The 9487-nt window shown below is 40.0% G+C and overlaps 1 protein-coding gene across 1 annotated transcript in view; it reads right to left on the bottom strand.

The window, feature by feature from the left end:
• The window catches only part of GLB1L (galactosidase beta 1 like), a 12880-nt gene extending 4245 nt beyond the window's left edge, over positions 1-8635 (bottom strand). The window contains exons 1-11 of the mRNA XM_015816692.1: positions 8509-8635; positions 6494-6666; positions 5586-5736; positions 5168-5228; positions 4870-4964; positions 3866-4046; positions 3716-3774; positions 2719-2840; positions 2189-2229; positions 1928-2046; positions 321-395 (exon numbers count right to left, since the gene is read on the bottom strand). Coding sequence (XP_015672178.1) covers positions 321-395; positions 1928-2046; positions 2189-2229; positions 2719-2840; positions 3716-3774; positions 3866-4046; positions 4870-4964; positions 5168-5228; positions 5586-5736; positions 6494-6666; positions 8509-8559 — 1128 coding nt within the window. The 5' untranslated portion in view covers positions 8560-8635. The remainder of the gene's footprint in view (positions 1-320; positions 396-1927; positions 2047-2188; positions 2230-2718; positions 2841-3715; positions 3775-3865; positions 4047-4869; positions 4965-5167; positions 5229-5585; positions 5737-6493; positions 6667-8508) is intronic.
• Between the last annotated feature and the right edge of the window lie 852 nt (positions 8636-9487).

Below are 9487 nucleotides of genomic sequence, written 5' to 3' on the forward strand. Positions count from 1 at the left end.
AAGCATACAGTGACATTAAAACAAGCAGAAAGATAACTATCTCATTTAAAAAACGCTTTAACATACGAACACAGCACTGTTTGAAAATGAGAACACCAGTTCTGCTGAATTCCTGATGTGGGCATGGAACACAACATCTCAACACTGGTGCCATCAATATCATCAGACATGTTTTATATAACAAGATCTCTTTTCTGTTCCAAAATCTGTTTCATTACCTTTGATTTCATCTTAGGAAATAACATGCAAGACTACAGGAATAGCTTATCCATTAGCCAATTTATGAGCATCTGAGGGAACATCCTCCAACTCTAACTTACCAGTGGTAAAGACACATAGCCATATGAAAATTTGGGAGTTGGGGGTGGTATTGGTCCTGCAGGCACAGGCTGAAACTGCAAGTTTAAAAAAGATGGCAAAAGAGAGTGACTGGAGGTCAAACATAACATCAAATTCAGCTGATGACTTCACATTCAGCAAACGAAGCACAGCAAGAATAAACCAAGTTACCTTGCCTTGATTTAGCTCCTATCAGAAAAAAAAAATCTTAAAAATTGGAAGTGGGAAGATAACTTTTTAAGCAATTCAGGGCAGATGGATAAAAATTGAGGATTAAATCTCTGGTTTCTGCTTCTTTGCTTATCTTCAAGCAGTGTTTCTCAACTTTGACGCAATTTTGACGCAAGGTTAATGCTGGCTATGGAATTCTGGGAGTTGAAGTTCACTGACCTTAAAATTACCGAGATTGAAAAATACTGTCTCAAAATTCACTAGCAGATTCTCAGATAATGCATTTTAAGGGAATAAATCCTATTTCTGACTTAAACACAAAGCTTCTCTTTTACTCATATACCATGATTGGTGCATCACACTAAGTTTGGTTCCTTTTGATTTAGTACAGTGAGTGATCCATTAACGAACAATAGCTGGGAAAAAATCCTAACAGATATGAATATAGCCTCTGAGCTGGTCTCATATTTACCTTCTCCTTACTTTAAGACTAGACTCAAACCTACTGGCCGTATAGGAAGAAGTAATCAAATAGACAGCAGAAGTACTGCTACATCTAAATCCCCAGTATTATCTATCACCAGCTACTGAAACATCACCACTCTTGTTCCAAAAAATAGTTGTACTATGCACACTCAGCTATAAGTGGAGGAGAATGAGAAAATAATTGCTGAAATAAAGATTGGTACATATAGTTCAGCGGTTCTCAACCTATGGGTCGCGACCCCATTTGGGGTCGATCGACCATTTCACGGGGGTCGCCAAGCAAGGCTGTCCGCCATTTTTTCCCCTTTTCTGGTGGGTGCCTTACCTCCCTTGGGCTGGGCCAGCTGGTGGTCGGCCTGCTCCGTCTCTGCCACTTGCCAGATACGCCTCGGCCGGCGCAGGGGGCGGAACCACGCATGCGCGCGCTCCCGGGCAGGGAAAGTCCTCGACTTACGACCGGTTGGGTAGTCCTCGACTTACGACCGGTTTAGTCCTCGACTTACGACCGGTTTAGTCCTCGACTTACGACCGGTTTAGTCCTCGACATACGACCGGTTGGGGGTCGCGGCATTAAAAAGGTTGAGAACCACTGATATAGTTTATTCACTGGGGATTGGGATGTGGAGAGCCCAAACACAATTCACCACCCGTTTACTTGATTACATTATTGAACCAGATTTGGATATATTATGACTGTCTGGAACCAAGTAATACCAAGCTCTTATCTCTTGCTTGTAAAACGTATTGCCAATAATTTACTCAAATGTGTGCAGATCAAATGTAAAATGTTAGGCTGATAGCCTACACTGGTTGTGACTGCGTATACGCAGCAGCAAAAGAGTAGATTATTAATAGAATAAATGGCTCCTTTCAATTAGTATAAAAAGCAGCATTGTCTCTCAACCTACTGCCAAGAGTGCTGAATCGTTACCTTGCCAATGACAGCTCGAATGGCATACAGCTTTTCTGTAGGGTCTCCAGCTTCTGAGAGAGGTGCATCATAGTCATAGCTAGTAGTGATAGGATAATACTTCTCTTTATAATCAGCACCTGAGTAGAGAAACCTATGAGAACAAAACAGGCTTCTGGATTTCTAATTCCCATATGCAACTAGGTACTTCCATTTTCCAGCCAGAAGCTAAGCCTCACAATGTCTGACTGAGGCAGCAACCCAAAGGACCCAGAAACTCACCACTCCAATAACCAAAGTTGGTGCCGCCCTGGAACATATACCTAGAAAAAGATCAGGCAGCAGAGTAAGAATTCACTTTCCATCCAAGCACTGAGACAATGCCTGGTAGGGGAAAAATGGGCAGGTGCTACAAAAGGAACAGAGAACAGTTTTGCAGTTGGATTTGCACGCTGGATAAACCATAATGTGGCTTGTCTGGTTTTTGCTTAGAATGCAGCCAGCCAGTCAGTCATGTAAAGTAAGATAAATGGAGAACCCAGGGTAGGTTCAAATATACTCCAGTCTCACATTACATTTTCATTCCACTGGAAATTTTTTATCAGCTATGGAAATCATTAAAGAAAAGATGTATGCCTGTGCGTGGACACACACACACACACACACATACACACCATCTGATATACCAGAATAGCCAGAGTAAGATGAAGTTAAGAGGCATGACTTGTATCTTAGACATATTTCGTTTCTTTTTATAATCAATCCTATGGCTTTTGTCCCCCTGCCACTCTCCCATATAGTCTCATGGTTACATGTTGATGTTGGCTCCCAATTCTAGGATCTTCTGTAGGCCCTGCGTCACAACTGTAGTACTTTTCGTGGAGTGTGGCTCACCCCAATAATCCAGCCAGCCTGTGTAATACTCAGAATTCACCTAGGGAAAAGCATAATTGAGACTTTTATGGAATAGTAGCAAAACTGCTTTCAACATCTGAAATGGTATATACATTTGGTTCCAACTCAAATGTTAAAATCTGAGAGTACAGGATAAATATGTCAGACCATAAAAATAGATTAGTTGATGCATTATGACATAGGGTCCAAGGACCCAAGTACTTCAATAATATCGAAGCTGTTCGTTATGATAGCTGTGGTGGCTCTGCTCATGATCTCATTTTTCTGTCCAAAAGTAAACCGTGCCCAATTAGGAAACATACTTCAAGGTGAATACCTCTGGCCACTATACTGTCTACTTTAAAGTGGTAATTTAATACACACTTGTATGGGTATCTGTAGAAAAACAATTATTGGAACTTTTTAAAATGAATTATTACTCATTTTATTTTTATTGTATTTATTTTATATTTTGTACATCATTCTGGCTTCCCTTGGAAAAATGAGTGAAATAAACATCTAATTCTGAAAGGTCTGACTAGTTATTCTATAATTAAGCTGTCAGAAATTTTTATAGCGAGAGATGAATCTTGAGATCTACAGATCTGGCATCACCTGAGACAGGCAAGTGAAACTCATAGCTCACTAGACACTATTGAAAACATAGGACTACAATTTATATACCTTTAGCACCAACTTACAAACCACAGAGGCAAATGAGGATTTAACCTACATGAATACTTTTGATTCCCTTTCCTTAGAAAACTCCTTGGAAGTTGCTAAGGAAAGGACAAAATAATCAAATGAGAGAAAATAAGTCAGCATATGAGGTGAAGAGAAATAGGTGCTCAGAAGAAATAAGCATTATAAAGCCAGGTTTTTTCCTTCGTAGATGGTAAGGCCAATTGCTCTCACCAGTGGCCCTCTTGGTTCAACCAGACGCTGCTGTTCAAATGCTCTTGTCTCATTTACTTCTGTCAAAGAACAAAAAACAGAGTAGAAATCAAAGGATAATTCCATTCCAGCTCCTATGAATTCTGTGCAGATCATTTAACCTTGCATTACCTGATCCAAAGTCCACAGTGGCATATAAATCTTGCAAGGTCCCACATCGCAGCTCGGATTCTTTGAGGCCATCAGTTGTGAAAAGCACAATTTCTTTGCCCAAATACAAGCGGAAAACAGCCAGGAGGTGACGCATATAGGCATAGTCACATGCGTAATAGCTTCCATATTCATTCTCCACCTGCCTAGAGAACAGTGGGGAATTAAAGGATGGTGACTTATGAGCCCCTCTAGTAGTAGTAGTAGTAGTAGTAGTAGTAGTAGTAGTAGTAGTAGTAGTAGTAGTAGTAGTAGTAGTAGTAGTAGTAGTAATAATAATAATAATAATAATAATAATAATAATAATAATAATAATAATATAAAAAAAAGTTGGAAGGGACCTTGGAGGTCATCGAGTCCAACCCCCTGCTCAGGCAGGAATCCTACACCATTTCAGACAAATGGCTGTCCAGTCTCTTCTTAAAAACTTCCAATGTTGGAGCATTCACCGCTTCTGGAGGCAGGTTGTTCCATTGGTTAATTGTTCTTTTAATAAGACTCTGTCTTATTATTTGTCAAATGCTGCATATGTAGCAGTTTATGCAGCCCATGTGTCTCAAATGTTGGTTTCCCAAGTAGGTGCAGTTGAGCTAGTTGTAAATGAAGCAGTTTGCTCTCTCTGAAAGTCCCAAGCTCTGCATAAGTTAGAAGGGTACTAAAATGTCTTTTGTCGTTTGACAGTGAAATATAGGTTGTGTAAAATTTTGGGCACTTGACAAGATGATTTTAAGATTATGCTAGGCAAAAAATTGTGAATGGATTCCAGAATTCAATTTTTATAGCCACTATAGCAACTCCATCTTTTCCAAAAATATTGTTGTTTAGGGTTCTTCTGTTTTAATGAAACTGAAAAAAACTTGTATACCCTGCTATATTTACCATATGGATATTGCAAAGAAGACATAACACATACACAATAAAGGACTGAGGGAAAAAATGCCTGAAATGTCTTATGCTTCACGCACCTGGATACTGATGATGTTACCTCCATTTTGATAAAGACGAGGTTTTATCTTGGGTAGCAGGACACTCAGCCATTTGTTGACAGCTTGCAGAAAACCTGAGAGCAGAAAGCAACTTGTTCAATTAAAAATGAGGATACTCTACTCAATTTCCCATGTAATACTAAGATAAGAGCTGGCGATTACAATGCTGTATACAGAGAAGTCTGGAAGAGTACGTTGACCTTTGTATTAAGTTCACATAAGTGTAGAAGGTAGAGGAAATTCCATGTTCTTTCTCAGGTTCAGATTTCCCCCTTACCTGGATCAGATGTTCGTAGAATAATATTTGGTTCTGCCAACAGCCAGGACGGAAGGCCACCCTAGGAAACAAGATATCAAAGTAATCCAATTGTGCAACTAAGGTCAAAGACGTTATTTATGCTGTCTTCCAGCAAGTAACAACTGGGGAACTGCCAAAAGATGAGAATTCAAAACTGCAAAAATAGGTTTGATCTTAATTATTGGAAAGTAGTTGCTTGAATGATGAGATGAAATGCTAGCATCCATGTATAGCTATAAAGCAAGAAAAACCACAAGATTTAAAAATGAAGAAAAGCTTATAAAAGGAAAATGAGGGAAAGATAGCTCGTCAAATTATTAACTGCTTAAAATGAGTTGTGGAGCATTCAGAGGCTTAAAATAATAATGACTTATCTGAATCTTTGCATAGCCCTTACCATATCCCATTCAGCACAGATGTAGGGTCCAGGGCGCAATATCACCAATAGCCCTAATTGGGCCACCAAGTCCAAGAATCCTTCCAAGTTTCTGTCCCCAGAAAAGTTGTAAATTCCAGGCAATGGTTCATGGTAATTCCATGGGACATAACTGAGGAATTAAAATACACTTTTCAATCCAGAACAGATTTCTGAGAGACAAGAGAGTTATTGTAGTCATGGGTAAATAGAACAAAACTATGCTTTTTTACCTTCTGGCACTAAATATTAAACAATTTTTTTTAGTTCAAGTATGTTTTTCAATTCCTATTTCTCAGCTTAGCTTGACAGCGAGTTCAGACATAAGTGATAGCAAGTAGGGAACATGAACAACTATTTTCTCCCCTAGTTTTAAATTGGAGTGATGGGCACAGGTAATTATGCCAATTGTAGCAGAAAGGTGGTCAGTAATTAAACATGCTGCTTTAAATACACACACATATAGAGTTAGTGCTGTACAGACATATGTGCATATGTTGTTCATTTTGGCCAAAAGCACAAGGTTATATATATCTTGATGAGACCTTATAATATAGGCGTCTTCAAACTTGGCCCTTTTATGACTTGTGGACTTCAACTCCCAGAATTCCTCAGCTAGGCATGTTGGCTGAGGAATTCTGGGAGTTGAAGTCCACAAGTCATAAAAGGGCCAAGTTTGAAGGCCTCTGTTATAATAGAACGAAAGATTGTCATTACTCGGTTCAGATCTATTTTCAATAAGCATGAGTTTCTCTGCTCCCAATATTTGCTATGGTCAAAAGTATGAACCTTCCAGTGAGAAAATTGGAGCATTTATGATCAGTTTATGTCACTAGTCTCTGTTACAGCAAAGAATATGTCCCAGCTGGGAGTCGCTTCTGATCACTTACATTTGTACAGCATTGAGGCCACTCATATACATCTTGAAGAGCCGGTCTTTCCAATAAGCTGGTGGGATACGGAAGTAATGGATGCTACCTGAGATATAACGAAACTTATTTCCATCCTTCAGGAAGCAGTTATTTTTATAATCAATGCTGAAGGAACGAACTGCTGCAGTGCCCTGCTATCCAGAAAAAGAGAGGAAAGCTTAATATTGTCATTTTCCATGTAACCACGGTGCTACTTTAACTATTTTTTTAGGGTTAGGGATAGATTAGACAGGGTTTCCTGCGTGAGCAGGGGGTTGGACTAGATGATCTCCAAGGTTCCTTCCAACTTTATTATTATTATTATTAACATGCTCACTGCTGCTCCAAATCTTTCAGGTTCAAATCTAATGTCCCAATCACAATTTATACTTGACATTTAGATCGACCCCTACTTATTCACTTAGACTCTTTCTAGGTTATTGGCTGATGTAAGATCTTCTTCTGAGTCATAATAATAATAATAATAATAATAATAATAATAATAATAATAATAATAATAATAATAATAATAATAATAATAATAATAAAAAGTTGGAAGGGACCTTGGAAGTCATCTAGTCCAACCCCCTGCTCAAGCAGGAAACCCTATACCATTTTGGACAAATGGCTGTCCAGTCTCTTCTTAAAAACTTCCAGTGTTGGAGTATTCACTGCTTCTGGAGGCAGGTGGTTCCACTGGTTAATTGTTCTAACTGTCAGGAAGTTTCTCCTTAGTTCTAGGTTGCTTCTCTCCTTGATCAGTTTCCATCCGTTGCTTCTTGTCCTGCCTTCAGGCGCTTTGGAGAATAGCTTGACTCCCTCTTCTTTGTGGCAGCCCCTGAGATATTGGAACACTGCTATCATGTCATCCCTAGCCCTTCTCTTCATTAAACTAGACCAGTGGTGGCGAACCTATGGCACGTGTGCCAGAGGTGGCACTCGGAGCCCTCTCTGTTGGCATGCGTGCCACCGCTGCCAGCAGCAGGTCCATCAGGCCGCCACCGCCACCCGGAGTGGCAGCCCCGCCCAGCACAAAGGAGGCGAAGCGGCCGACTAGCAAGCTCGAGTAGAGGTGGTAGAGCAGAGGTCACCAACCATTGTCGATTGGTGGACTGGAAGAAAAGGGAGGGGGAAGTATTTTACATGTGTGCATGCGCGCACGGGGCCATGAGCACGCACGCGCTGCAAATGGGGCGGGGCTAGTGCCTGCGTGATACTCACTAGCCCTGCCCCGTTCTTGCGTGGTGCAGCACCTTGTATCTGCACCCTGCGGCACGGCGGCAGCCGTTTTTGCACCTTGCAGCACGGTGGCCCATTTTTGTGCCCCTGGTTTTTGCGTGCCAGAGGCGGCACTCAGAGGTGCCTCCCTGCCCCCCCTGAGGGCACCACAATGCTGATGTGGCCCTGGCACTTTGCAATAAATAAGTGGGTTTGGGGTTGTGGTTTGGGCACTCGGTCTCTAAAAGGTTCGCCATCACTGAACTAGACATACCCAATTCCAGCAACCGTTCCTTATATGTTTTAGCCTCCAGACCTTTAATCATCTTGTGAGTCACTCATCTCTTTATCTCCAGTGCTATGGTTACTCTCTAACAGCCAGCCAGTCACATAAGGTTTTGAAAAATAAATTATTAGCTTGCTGTGAGTGCATGATTTAATCTATTTTTTTAACTCCATAGTGCCTGAATCACATGATTGCTGAGTATTTTAAATGAGCAGAACAGATTATGGTCCATGTACAAGAACTCCAAGATAATTATATTACACAGGAGCTTAATTCAGTGGTACAGCAATCAACTCACTAATTATAAACAGAATATTAGGAGAGAATGGCAGAGAAGTGCCAAAATGATCTAAAGAAAAACCTGGACTATGAGAATACATGGAAGATTACAAAGCAGATAGATAAATCCCTTATATTTCCTTTAAAGAGTTGAAAGAAATCATTTCAGCATTTTTCCCAATAAAATCCTTTCCTAATTGTTTTTGCTTACCTGAAATTGTAAGCCCAAGGCTACCATGAGAATATATAGCCACAGCCCCATCTGTTTAACGTTAACTTCAGCCTGGAACAAGAAACTGCAAAAAGATATCACATGACAATCTGGTGGGCAGGCGCTGGTGTTTCCTCCGAAGTGAGGGGGTGATACGTCCTGTGAGTTGGGAGGGGAGAAGGACAGTCAGGAATTTTTAAAAGGAACTAAATCCAAAGCCAGTCATATCAGAGTATACCATGATGTAGCAAGTTCCTTCTGAATGCAAAAATGAACACAGAGGAACTGGAACAAAGAGCTTATTTTCCATTACCAAATATATAATGCAAAACATACTGTACATTTCCTTATAGTAGCAGGATAATGACAAATAATAGTTATCTGTGAGATGAGAGTGTAAAGAAATATAAACTGGTACTGCATTTTATGTTATCGATTCAGAAGCATCAATTATTTTTAAATAATAAATTATACACACTGGATTTAGAGGTAACTCATACTGCTCTTGTAGATCTAATAAATGTTGAAATTATCAGAACTAAATATGGTGATTATAGAACAAGCTAATACATACCTACTCTGAGAGAGCAAAAGGCTCCATTAGAATATAAGTGTTTTAATTACTAAATATTGTGTGCTGCTATCATATAATTATACAATCTTCTTGCCTTTCAGTGTGTTTTTATTTATGTCCCGTTTATTGCAACTTGTCACTGGAAGTCCCTTTTACACACCAGACTTGTATAATCATTGTATTCATTCAGCAACAGAGAACCCATACAGACACCCAAGGTAACCAGTGCATAATGTCCCAGCTGGGACACACTATCCTTGGCATCACCACATTCTGTGCCACCTCATAATGAGATGCTGTTATAAACTAAGGAATTGGGAATCACTGAATGGTAAAATTTGGGTAAAACCAATCAGGCTCTAGATGCCATTGCAATCTAAGCTACAAAGGAGTTACTTGATCAGA

Source organism: Protobothrops mucrosquamatus, unplaced genomic scaffold (assembly GCF_001527695.2).
Source record: "Protobothrops mucrosquamatus isolate PMUCROS unplaced genomic scaffold, P.Mucros_1.0 scaffold481, whole genome shotgun sequence".
Taxonomy (NCBI): domain Eukaryota; kingdom Metazoa; phylum Chordata; class Lepidosauria; order Squamata; family Viperidae; genus Protobothrops; species Protobothrops mucrosquamatus.